Raw genomic sequence first — 13715 nt, 5'->3', positions numbered from 1 at the left:
TTGCATAAATGAAGCCCAAATTAGAATAGCCTCGTGTTTATGTTTCCACTGACAAAGGTTTTTCACATGAATGTGAGGACTGGGAAGTATAAAGTTTTGTTATTCAAAGATCAGCTCTATTTATGCAAAGTGTCTATGATCCTATCACTTCTTTATTTTTCGCTCCTCTTTTTCGATTTCGTAAATCTTCTTTCCTGAAATGGGTCACTTTGTCTGACCATTGCAATTTTCTCTCCCAATTTTTGTATCAGCCTTCTAGTCTCACATTGAACGTTTTACTCATGTGGGAAAAGCACAGGACTCGTGTTTAAATAAAGATTGACTGACTGACTGACTGACTGACTGACAAAAAAGAACTCTTGAAAGAGTATTGGATGCTCACAAGCTACAAAAAGTAAAACATTTATAGACTTAGAGGCTGTTGAACTAAAATTACGATTTACGCCACAGAGGCCTTGGCTTGGTTTAACGACATCACTCAGATGGAAGTAGCGTAAGAAAAAGTAGCCCTGTAGTAGAATCGATAACTTACTGAGTGAGAATTTACAAAAGTCACGAATGGTGTTACTTTCAATTAATTAAAACAAATAACAAATTCAAAGCAACTATTTGTCGCAATTGGTTAATCAACATACTGACATAGCCCATTAGAAAACAGCCCTAAGAAAATACCCGCGCTGATTGCTTAAAAATCGTGTTTCTATTAAACAATTAGATCATGAGCTCGAAATTTCTATCGCGTGATAGTTGACGAGGGTGCCACACGAGTCAACTATCACGCATAGAAATCGAGAGCGAATAATCTAATTGTTTTAGTATAAATCTACTAGTCGTTCAAAACTTTATCTAAATCCTCTTCACAGACACTTCGGAAACGCCTTGAAGGGGCCCTCATTTTCTTAACAAGGGCACACTGCTACGCTACTCACTATCTATCACAGAATAGATAATGAGTAGCGTAGCCAATCAGAGAACGGCATTCGTGATAAAACGCTAATAGATTTATACTGATAAACAATTAGATTATGAGCTCGAGATTTCTATCGCGTGATAGTTGACGAGGGCGTAACCCGAGTCAACTATCACGCATAGAAATCGAGAGCAAATAATCTAATTGTTTTAGTATAAATCTACTAGTCGTCTTTATCGAAATCCCCTTCACAGACACTTCGAAAACGCCTAGAAACGGGCGTTATTTTGTTAGCAAGGGCACACTGCTACGCTACTCACCATCTATTACAGGATAGATAGTGAGTAGCGTAGCCAATCAGAGAACGGCATTCGTGATAGAACGCTAATAGATTTACACTAAAACTCGATAGAAACACGGTACATGTTTTCTGTTTCTTAAATATTTCTCGAAATTTGCCTTACAGAGAGATAACAAGTTTTACTTCGAGAATTTTTAAGTTACCCTAAATTTTCTTCTTCAACACTAGCCAGGCAGAATTGTAAGTTCTAGGATGCTTGAAAAGTTTTCCTTAACGAACCCCCTTCGAGCAATGAGTATCTATAAATTAAAAATCAGAATAATTCAATAAAAGTTAGGAAATCATGATAGAGTGCGCATTCCTTTAGGCTCCCTATGGAGCAAAGGACGGCTACAACGCTGCTCCAACGCTGCTCCAACGTCCCACGGACCCTTTTTCTTTGCTTATAGAGTGCTTTATGACCTATTTATTATATGGTCAGCTCCTTGAGCAGGCAAAATGGCGCTATCTTGCCCGCTCGGGATGACCCGCTGTGTCACGGAAGAAAATAGTGTTGCTTTTTACCATGTAGTAAGTCCTTTATTGACAAAGCTTATTCGGTCAAGATAGATGGATATTGGCCTCGTTCTTTTTTTGCGTGTTTATGGACCTCGACTCCGTCTCGGTTCATAAACACGCAAAAAAAGAACGAGGCCAATATTCAGCTATCTTGACCGCACGCTTGGTCAATAACCCATATACACTTTTTGCTTGTTGAAGAGGATATCTTTATCGTCTTATACTCTTTGGAAGAAATGGTATTTTAAAATTCCATATTATTAGCACCACAATGAACGGTAGAAAAAAATTTTTTCTTTATCAGCTGCAAGGAATAGACTAATTTTATCCATCTTTTATGAAACGAATATCGAGTTGCCACTGAATCATGTCAAATTCTGCTTTGCTTGTGTGGTCCTAGGACAGCAAGGAGTTTCTCTGAGTAATGGTTAAGAGAAAATTTTCGGTGAGAATTCATTTTTCCGACGTGGAAATTAGCCCATGCTAGGCGATCGCTACTCTACTGAGAGATGCATGAACATATTTTTGGGGAATGTAATCGCAAAGAACGGTTTGGTTACTCAAAATATGCGCAGTGCGCTATCTTGTATTGCGAGTTGCGTGCGCGCACTATCGAATACCAGCGACGTAGCAACAAATGATGTAATAGTCGATATTTTGGCGCACGCGGACAGAGATTGTGATCGAACTCAATAAATCAGGAGTGGATATTTTCACTAAGCTATGGTCTGTTCTTATGGGACGCCAGTTGATGATCGGCATAATCTGAAGAGTTTTGTGTGTTTGTTCTACCTTTATGGTCTGTTATAATTGCCTTTGGGACGTGAACCTTATGGCAAACGGAAAACAAAGCACAGTGAAGCTCCGATTCATTCTTTTGTTACTCCACTTCTCAGCTATCACAGTTCATTCTCTTTTGCCAGATAGAGAAGTAGAAGTCGTCAATTCAAAGTGGTCAAACGTTCCGGTAGCTGTTAGGCACGTTGAATTCATTGGAACCGCAGACAACGGCACGTTGGATTGTTTCATTCCTGGCTTCTCTGAGTATCGATGGGATCTCATCAATAAAGCCAGCGCGGGACCATTCTCTGAATCCACAAGCCTTGTCTTAAATGATCAAATCAAGGAGCATCAAAGTATCATAAGAATCGGTAAAGGTGGTTTTCCAATGGCAACTGAGATGTTAGTTGTCTCTTGCGAGGTAATGGTGAACAAGCGACCGAGATTTCAGATTATCTGGGTCGTAACTCGGCTTCACTCGCCTCTGGGATATCCGACCGATCCTAGGATATGTATTTTCAACGTAAAGAGGTACTTTTACAGAACTTGCGATGATTACAAATGGTGGTATAACACAGACTGTTATTACGGTAAAGGAGAAGACTATAAAGGAGATGCTTATCAGACAAAGAGTAACCCACCCAGTAAATGTCAGTATTGGTTTCAGGATCGTCCTAACTCCGACAGCAGTGATTACAATGTAGACTATGATAAGGAACACAGATACTGCAGGAATCCAACCGGAGATCACAGCCCATGGTGCATCACAACCTCAACTAAGTCTAGTTTACGGAAACAGTTCTGTGTTGTACAAGAATGCTCGGAGTGCATGTATGGAAACGGGGACGGATACTTCGATCTCTATGATGAATATCATGACGATATCAACTGGAGGCAGATGTTCCCAAAATATAAGGGTCGAGTGATTGCGACTCTCAAGGAGGACGAGAAAGGTTTGCCACGATTGTGCATGTCTGGTAAAGGATGGGAATCAAATCTATGCCGTCCAAGAAAGGACAAAAAGACACCGCATTGCTTAGTTGCTAGTGAAAAGTCTCACGAGGCTCTTATAAAGGACGACGACGACAGCAGGCTGGAGTTAGTTGAGTGCAGGATTCCACAGTGCACTGTAAGACAGGTTTGGTTCTTGTTTTTCAATTCGTTTGGGCGACCATACCTCAAAGAGTCCAACGTGGAAGCGGTGGAGATAATCTTGGTGAACGGGCGAAAGAGCGAGATAATCAAATTTGGAGCATTTGGCATTCACAAGGCCAGTGGCCTTAGCATCACCTCTGATGTATCACGATTGGTTAGGTTTGCTCAATCGTTCACTTTAACCGCAAACGTTCCACCAAACAAATTAAGCACAATAGAAATAAAAAACGTGAAAAAGGATTACAGTGGAAAATACCAAGTACAGTACACCTTCGAAGAAGGAAATCCGAAAATTCAGCAGAGCACTTTCAAAGCGAATTTCAAACTTGACGTGCGGGATCCAATGAAGTTGTCGGTGATTCCCAGTGTTTTACCACTTTGCAAAGGGGAACGAGGCAGTTTGAAAGTTCAAGTGTCTGGAGGTTTCAAACTCTTGGAAGAAAGTATTACATGGAAATATGGGGCTTCAGAGAAGAGAATTACAAAAAAAATATCTCTCGAGGACCCAGTGTTTGAACTGTCGGCTGACTTAAAGAAAATAACCATCAAGGAGATTAAAAGAGACACTTGGATCAGAGTACAGGGCTCTTCTTATTCAGGGACTGCCAACGCAACGGGCCAATTCAAAGTGAAAGGCAAGTGCATTTCTTTTTCTATATATTATTATCATTTTGGTTATACCGTGGGCTAAACAAATAATTAAAAATATGTAGCATGCTGGACCTTAGAATTCCAGAAACACAATAGACTTTACTCGAGGGTAAACTGAATGCGAGTCGCATTTCATCAACTTTGATACTTGTGGTTAAGTTTGACAATGTTATGAAATATTTTAATCTTTATTTAGCTGACAATTAAACCTTGCTCTACAGAACAACCGCATCTTATCGCCAAATCGCCTATACAAGTCTTCACCCAGCCAGGCAATGAAATTTCCCTGTCAGTGGAGACTGAAAAAGGCTTGAAAACTACCTGGACTTACGATGCACTTGAGATTCCTGAAATTCCCGATGACCCGGATATGGGATTTCAACGAACCCTAGCAAAGGACAGAATATCAGAAATTCTTGTGATTAGTTCGGTAGACTGGAGGCACTTTGGAATCTACGTTGTTGAGACGGAGAAAAAAGGCTGTAAAGCGACTGTGACATTTCATGTACAGCAAGACCAAGGTGAACGATTTGTGATAGTCTGACCTTTGTCTAAATTGTTTTTATGCAGTTAACAGTTCAATTTTGATAACTCAATATTGCCGGGCGTTTCGCTCTCAGACCTCTCAGGGCAAATACTCATGCAAGTTTAATAAGATCCCAGATTTCAACATCAGTCATGCATGCATGGGTGAAGCTATAGAATGTGAGCACTCAAATGAATGCCAATACGCAGTACTTTCATGTTTTTTTTGTTTAATATGCCGTACAAGGTGACCCTAACTTTTCAATCTGTGAATAAAATCCTAGTGTGTGACCATTCAAAAGAAAGCTATAGGGCAGTATTTTCAAGTGGGCTTGCTTATTATGCTGTACAACACGGTTCTAACTTTTCAATCTGTGAATAAAACCCTAGTGTGTGACTATTCAAATGAAAGGTATAGGGCAGTATTTTCAAGTAGGCTTGCTTATTATGCTGTACAAGGTGGTTCTAACTTTTACGTTCATGAATAAAACCGTAGGGTGTGACGGCATAATCAAAGGAAAGCTATTGAGCGGTAGTTTCTTGTGGTACTGTTTATTATGCTGTACAAGGTGGTTCTAACTTTCAAGTCCGTGAATAAAATCCTCGTGTATGACCATTCAAATGAAAGGCACAGAGCAGTACTTTCAGGTGGTGCTGTTTATACTATTCACATTAAAGCTTCTGAGTAGGACTCTCATGTAGTTCTACTCTGGGCAATATAATTATAATTCTCTAGAAAGTGACTTAAACTAAACTCTTTGACAGTTAACTGCAGTGAAAGCCTTTTCAGCCATACATTTTTTGGTTGTTGTTACCTTTTGCGTGGTTTGCAAGCAGAAATTGAAGATCCTTTTTTTTTCTCTGAATCTTGCTCTTTTGTCTCTTGAATCTGTTGTCTTTGACTCTTTTGTCTCTTCCCTGTTTACCGTTGACTTGGCTCATCACTTTTTACGCTCGTAATATATCGCCGGTTTCTCACGTGTTTTTGTCTTTTCTTGCATTTACAATTTGTTCAAAAGGCCGAGAAGTCGACCAAGAAGGAGAATTCCCTACAATAGATGCTAAAAACAACACGGAAGAGGTCGAGGAGCCCACTGAGAATACAGGTGAGACGAAGAATATTGTTAAGGGGTACATGTATCAAGGTCTTGAGAGGGGTTGGGGTGGAGGAAAGGTGTCTTATTGGCGGAGGAAATTTGGCCTCACAACCTTAGACTTCGGGCAGTTGGTTTTGTTGTGTTTATCACCTTGGATGAAACACAGGCAGCCCAAGCTTTTTGTGTGTGCAAGGGTTAAAGGTGAAATCTAACTCTTGAAAGCAGGTTAAGCGATGTTAGAGGGACACCACCATCGTCATGATCTCAAAAAGTCAGAAAAGTCCAAGACATATTTTCAGTTATAGTAACCTAACTACAATGATCTAGTTTATTAAAAACAAAACAAAAAAAAAACAGATAAGTGCACTGAGTTTATAAAAGGATTGTTACAAAATAGTTACACTTGTACATGGTTATGTTGTGTTGTCCAAAGTCTGGTCGTGTCTTCGCACAATAGCTTTAAATGAGTTACAATTTCCGACCCGCGCCCCCCTTTCAACTGTTCACGTGGTATCTTCATCGTGGTACAAATTCTAGAATCATTTTGCGTAAGAGTGAAGATACCCGATTATTCTTTTAACACTGCATTGACCAAACATATAGCAGAAGGGCTTTGATAGCATCCCTTAGTACTAACCTTGAAGGCTCAACAAGGTATTGCGGGAAGGTGCAAAATAACGTGTAGCTTCCCAGGCGCGTTCATGGAAAATTTGCTCTCCTCTCAGTTTAGTAAATCACTTTTATTCGTTGTATCTCAGGATTCTGTACTGTTCGAAAACTGAATTTTAACGAACACCAGAAAGAGAATTACTCTACAAGTTGGAAGATTGGTAAGTATATTTTCATTTGGTCTCCACAAATTTGCGCCAATCAAACTGACGACTTACAAAATTCAAAAACAAAATATATATTTGAATTAAATTCTGAGTAGCTACAGAGACTATAAATAGGATAGAAAAAAACAAAAACAAATAGAATATAAAGAATGAGTATTTCTTTTAAATTACTTGCTCTTTATATACATGTATCTGCTACCTGCTTGTGTGTTTGGTATTTGCTATAAACACCATTATTGTTGTTTTTTGTTTATTTCACAATTATTTCTGGTCCATCTAGATTAGTTTTAGATAACTGCGTAGGTTGAGAGATCAGCGTTCTGCCTAGACGGATGACGGGTTTCAAATCTGATTTGATGGTATATTCTATGCTATTTTAATACTTACTAGATGGAAAACTATGACAAGAGAGTATTCAACAAGACGGTCGCTCTTAGAGAAATAAATTTTAAGACGCTATTTACAAAACTAAAAAGTTAGTGAGTCAAAAACGTTCGGTTTTCTTTAATTTTCAACTTTTAAATAGCATCTCAAGCAAATATTGTGGAAACAAACAACTTTTCTTTTTCTTTCTGAGTAGATGTGCCATGTTATAGCGAGGACAAACATGGTTCCAAATATAAGGATCATTCTGTTGAAGAATTGTCCCCGTGCAGTGTTATCACAAGTTATGGTTTCATAACTCACTCGCTCAGGCCACACAAACTCTACATCAGTTCTAACGACAATTCGTCCTTAGAGGAATACATGGGTGATGTTAAAATGAAGGTATTTTTATATTTACATTAACTCATGTTTGAATGGGTGGATAGAAATGGAAAGGTCGCTTTGAAAACGTTTCCCAAAGACATTTTTTCGCCTTCATCCGCTCATTACTTTTGGAGAAACGACTTTCGAGCGTGTTAGAATGCATTAATTCTGGTCAGCAGCCATGGCGCCTCATGTTAATCAGTCATGCAGAGAAATGACAACACTTATTTTCGAAGTAAATTTAGACTAAGCAGTTAGAAGATAATTTTCCTGCCCAACGCTTTTTGTTTATTTTATTTTTTCATAATTTCGTCCTCATCGTTCTAAATGTAATAATTAACATGTTCCCGTTTTTAAGTTGTTGATCTGACCGTCCTAGATTACTAAGATAAAGTTTGTTTCTGCAGACAAGCAACATTGAAAGCAACTCTGAAGATGCCTGGCAAGCTCATTACTTCTTTCCTGAACCAGTGGTCGCTCGCTTCATGCGTTTTACAGCAGATCAAGTCAAAGATTCAATGTGTTTGAGCGATTTAGTAGTGAGTGGCTGTACTGTAGGTAAGACACACATGTTTGTGTCATTCATGCTTGAGACGTAAACAGAGATGGTTAGAGCGGTTTTCAATTGAGCGTCGAAAGACAAAACCGAAGTTTTCACTCTGGTTTTGTTTTACGACACTCAATTGAACCAAAAGTATCATTCTGGAAAAAAAAATTAAAAATGTTATTACTCTGGTCAATCACAAAGGACACAGGCAATGATGCAATAATCCAATGAACCAAGCAAAACTCATAGTAAATACTAGTGGCTGGCGCCAAGCGCGGGAAAACGTGCTGCAAGCGAGTCACAATAGACCAACAGCAACAACAAATTTATTTGTACTGAGCTAGAAATTAGAAATTAGATGAACAAAAATAAGTAAAAATTTGAAAAGTAAATGGCTGCCCGAAATGACCTTAATGGGCTAATAAGACTGAGCAGCCATCCTTAGTGATTTAAGTGATTATTTATTTGGGTAAAATAAGAAAAAAAAGAAGTAAGAAAAAGACATGCAAGAGCACACACACACACACAACACACGCAAAAAAAAGACTAATTATACATACAGATTTAGTGATAAATACTTGTGGATGATACGGTGTACTAGCTATACATAGAGAGTTACAGATTTCGATATATATAGATTTAGATATATATAATTCAGCCTAAAACAAAAGACCTCAGCACGAGGCTCTGGGAAATAAACCCCACAAACTCTGTAGTTATTCCCCAGAACCTCTGATTGAGGTCTATTGTTTTAGGCTGAATTTTAATATATCGAAATTGTTCTATTGATTTTGGTTTAGCCATTGATTGGATCAAAAGTGGAAAGACTTTTTTTAAGCCATTCGGGTAGCATAGTAATGCTAAACCAATTACTTTTCGATACTAAAGTAAGGCCGCTCTAAATGTTAGTAAATAGCGAGAACAGTTGAATGTCCTCATTTTATTGTAATTTTTCTTCCAGTCGAGTCTAGATGCAAGCCTGAAAATTTCACTTCCGATGACATTTTGTGCCACGATGTGGAGAGGGCCGCTTCCAACAAAGAGGAAGAAGTGAAAAAGCTGTCATCTTGCAGTTTAATTACCAGCTACCAGCTTGCTTCTAATGGAACAACGCGCCACAAAATGTTGACCAGCCCTAAAGACTTTAAGCGATTAAAAGAATATGACGGGAAAATTGAAGTTCAGGTATGCTATACACAAATCTGGGGGTAGACGAATCCCCTATAGAAAGGGTGGGGTGATCATCGAGAGGCTTGAACGGAAGCCCTAAAGGTACCGGAATCTCTTTTTGTGGTCGTGGCTCAAAGAGAGGTTCCAATTTTAGACCAACAAATTAAATGACTCAGCATTTTTTTTAATAGCGATAACCATGTTTCTTTCAAACTCCTTGGTTCTGTGAAACCTGCTATATTCACATAAATGGCGAATTTGAACCAAACATTAGTTGAGTAGCTCATAGTTCCTGTGCCTTAGGGTAGCTGAAAACCGTTTCCAGCACTCTTTATCAGATAATGCTACAATCATAGTATTAAAAAACTACCCAATCCCCAGTTGGTGAACACGTCGTTATCATTTTCGCGACACAATAGGTTACTATAGCAACATTATGACCTGCTATAAAAACCCTTAATTTTAGTTAGCAGGTTATCCTGTTGCGATAGTAACCTATTGTGTCACGAAAATGCATGATAACAACGTGTTCACCAATGATTGAGCAGTTTTTTGGATACCATGATTGTAGCATCAATTAATACAGAGCTGTTATAATGACCCACCAAAATCTAAGTCTTGGAAACTGCTGGAAACTGTTTTGAGCCACCTTAGTTTCTGCCATACTCCAATGGCTGTCATTGAAGAATTTAGTTTTTTAAGTTTCACGGCTAAGGGCAAATATTACCCTCTACCCTGTGCGACGAATACAACTTGATTTCCGCAGGAGAGTCCTTTTCTGTGAAACAAAAACTAAACGTTTTTACCTGAATAATCTTTATTACGATACGGTTGATGAATCTCAAAAGCAAGTCAAATCAATGTTTTCCAAGTCAATCGTTATCTGAGAGTTTCGTTTCTTATTTACCATTTCTTCGTTATGTATAAGATGATAAACAAATGACGAGGACCGATATCTGTAATGCCATGGAAGAGAACGAGTTCTTCTCATTACCAGTTTATTTCTACTGAAATTCAATGGAAAAGAACTCTTGAATTGAAAGGTTATAATGTCCATGTTATTGGAGCTGATTCTTCTCTTTGTTGGATTGAACAGTACTAACCAGAGGTAGTCAATTTTGTTTTTAAGATGGAGTTTGTGAACGGTGAATGGCGATTTTACAACAGCTTAGATAAACCAATCCCTGCACTCTACGTGCAGTTCATTCCAGAAGAAGCTGGCAAATCCCTTACTTTTAACAAATTACAGATCAATGGCTGCAGATTAGGTGAGTCATCGATCTGTCTACAAATCTGTCCGCATATAAAAACCTCAGGCGGCACTACGTTTACTTTGTATACTGATTGATTGCAGTTCGTAAGACTCAGAAAAAAACAGTCAGAGCACTGATAAAAAAATACTTATCAGAGATTACTGGTTGTAGTAGTGAGACAATCTACTTAGGGAGCTTTGCAAATAGCTCTCAAAAGCACCTGCATGTCTTATTTAGTGTTAACTTTTGTTTTTTTTTTTTCTTTTGGGAGGCACGGTGACCTCATGGTTAGTGCGAACACCTCCGCATCGAGCAGAGGTTCCCTTCGTACAAGAAGTTTCAGGCGTATATACTTCCCCGTTTTTAGATCAGGTGAACTAAAAATGGCTTTATGGGCCCGAAAGTTTCCGGGCTTTCAAGAAACGGGCCCGGCTGGGAACATTGTGTTGTGTTCTTGGGCAAGACACTTTGCTCTAACAGTGCCTCTCTCCACCCGAGATAGTCGTGTGATAAAACTGCTTATGTTTTTTAGGCGTACCTACTGTATTAAGATATTATTACACAGAAATGTGTTTTTCATAACTTTTGGCGTCATTCATCATAATGGTAACAAACGACTGTTTTCCTTACTTTTCGTTTCAGCTAAGCAATGGTGTAACACTAATTGGCACACCGTCAGAGAACTGGGCACGACTTGTAATGAGGAGGACCTTACTGCTATCTATAGCGAGCTGCCAGTGTTTGATTTACCGTCGTGTAGTTTGATCTCCAGCTATCAGTTCATGGCAAAATCGTCAAAAAATCATGCTCTACTACTGAGCGGTAACAACCCCTCCGTGCTTACAAACTTCAGCGAAGGACTTAAAATTGAAGTACGTTGATCAATATAATAGTTCACTGCTATGCCACTCTTTTATCAACAGCAGCTCAACTAAAAATTTGTTGGCGCATTATTTCGTTCATTCGTTATGAGCTGAAATGTTAATGACTTGCTGTTGGTGTATGTCGCTAAAACACGTGAACGTTTTTTGGCTTGTCTGGTCTGTTTACAAACCCTTCAACCTGCACATATCCTGTGGCTTTTTGTTTATCGGACTCAAAGGTGCGTATCGCCTTGTCTCATCGCCTACGTTAACCCCGATTAACTGTTCTATCCACTTTAAAGCCTCTCTCAGGGGTAGTGAAGGGGCCGAAAGAGAGTGCAAGTATTGGAATTATGCTAAAATGGCTCGACGGTATGATTTATTGCCCAATAACCAGAATCTTTTGTTCTTCCTTTTGCTTTGTAGTCATATTACTACAAGAACAACCAATGGATCTTTGTGTGCAAATTTGCTTCACCTGTGGCAGCTCGTTATGTTCAGTTTGTGTGTGATGAAACATGGAATGCTACATGTTCGAACAAGTTAACGATCAGTGGTTGTCCGATAGGTAAGAAGGGCTGTCCGATAGCTAAAGCACAGGCGTAAGCTAATTTCGCAGCTGCTTGCTGTGTTCAAGCTTCAATAGCACTTTAAAATAAATCCAGTTAGATTTCCATTTCCACATTTAATTTAAGACGAGATCTGGTAACAGAGTAAACTTTTTTTGTTCTTCTTTCCCTTATTTCCTGCACTAAGGAAAGTCATATTTTTGTTAAACATTTTTGAACAAATCTCTCCCTCCTGTTATAGAGAACGTTTGTTAAGCTGTTTTTATTTTTCCATATTTAGCCAACTCCTGGTGTAAAGAACAATTTAAGACCGTGGTCGAAGAGTATCACGTGAAGAAAGACTTCCTTAACACTAGCCAGGGACTAACTCTCCTGACGACAACACTAATGTCATTATTAACTCCAATCTGCATGTTTGTAATTGGCAAATACAACTTAGAAGGAAGGTAGGTTACATCAATCATTTACTTTACAAACGGCACACGCGCAGCGCAATAACTTAACTTCTTTAATTTAGCCATCTGGGTCTTGTTCGCTTCCACAAACACTAGGGGCCCAGGTACGAATTCATTTTGGCTATTTTTTTAATGGCTATTTCACTTGTAAGTGTACAGTAAAAAGGCAGGGACATGAAACTTAGGACAAAAGAAGTTTGCTAGTTTTTTATAGCTATATCTTCTTGCAACGCTGCAGCCTGCGAACAGCCTTTCGGCAGGGAAGGAAAAAATTTCGACTAGCAAAGCGAGCCGACGAGGACGAAAAAAGGAATTCGGCGAGCTAAGAGAGCGGGCTGCTCGCTTCGCTCGCCTAATTCTTTTTTTCACGCTCGTCAAGAGCCTGTTCGTAGGCTAGCAACGTAGCAATATTCTTTTAACCACGTTTTCCTTCTCTTTCTGTGCAGATTGATCAAACTTCTCTTAAGATTCCTGCAGAAAATTAAGAAATCCCGACAGAATGTTCGAACCGAAGATAACAAAGAAGAAGCAAAGCCAAATGAAGATCAACGAACGGAAACTGAATAATTTGCGTTTACAAATGTAATAAATGCTTTGAGAGTTGCCACTTTAATTGCGTTACATACATATGGGTAAATCCAAACTTATAACTCATTTTAGGAGAACAGATCAGAGCAGGGGTGGGGTAATGGTTAGAGTGATCGCTTTCCACCCATGTGGCGCTGGTTCGAATCCTTGACCCGGAGTTGTTTGTTCCTGGCCTTGCTCTGAGAGTTTTTCCCGAGTCCTCCGGTTTTCCTCCCACCTGGAAGCAATGGGCGATTCCCATTCGGTGAAAAATTCTGGTTTGAATTTTTCTTAAATTGGATTTATCCGGAAAAGAGGACAACTTCCTGACGAAAACCCAACGTTTAAGAATTTTCTTACAGGGAATTTCCGTTCCAGATAATTTTCCCGTCAGAATTTTTGGTTAAATGGCTTGCTTTTTCGGAAATTCAACAATTTCCTGATTTTCCTGAAACTTCCCCAGCAAATTTACTCCCCAATTGTCCCAGTTTCCAAATTAATTTTTCAATTAATTTTAGTTGAATGGAAAGAGCCCACACCAACCAGTTTCTTTATTTCAATTCAACCTGAAAGAGGACCCTGAGGCTGATGTAGCTCTCGCTCTAACTATTTGTGTGGGTTAAATTGTCCTCTTCTTTATACACTCGTCAATGCTACGCTATCAGAGAATAAATTCTGTAGTTTTTTTAACTGTTGAAAATGATCCGGCCTTGAGGTTTCTTTCGAGC

The 13715-nt window shown here is 39.0% G+C and overlaps 1 protein-coding gene across 1 annotated transcript; it reads left to right on the top strand.

The window, feature by feature from the left end:
- The first annotated feature begins 2601 nt into the window (after positions 1–2601).
- Positions 2602–12987, top strand: LOC110049811 (uncharacterized). Its single transcript, XM_089289346.1, has 12 exons — positions 2602–4339; positions 4577–4876; positions 5900–5986; positions 6727–6807; positions 7394–7581; positions 7971–8121; positions 9072–9295; positions 10410–10548; positions 11176–11405; positions 11823–11964; positions 12246–12411; positions 12867–12987. Exons 1-12 carry the CDS (start codon positions 2602–2604, stop codon positions 12985–12987), a joined length of 3567 nt encoding a protein of 1188 aa, XP_089145472.1.
- Positions 12988–13715: the final 728 nt, after the last annotated feature.

The sequence above is a fragment of the Orbicella faveolata genome, unplaced genomic scaffold, assembly GCF_042242905.1.
Source record: "Orbicella faveolata isolate gen_17 unplaced genomic scaffold, um_ofav_v1 contig_2, whole genome shotgun sequence".
In the NCBI taxonomy this organism is placed as follows: Eukaryota; Metazoa; Cnidaria; class Anthozoa; order Scleractinia; family Merulinidae; genus Orbicella; species Orbicella faveolata.
Note: the sequence above shows the minus strand (reverse complement) of the source record. Positions and strands in the feature narration are given on the sequence as shown.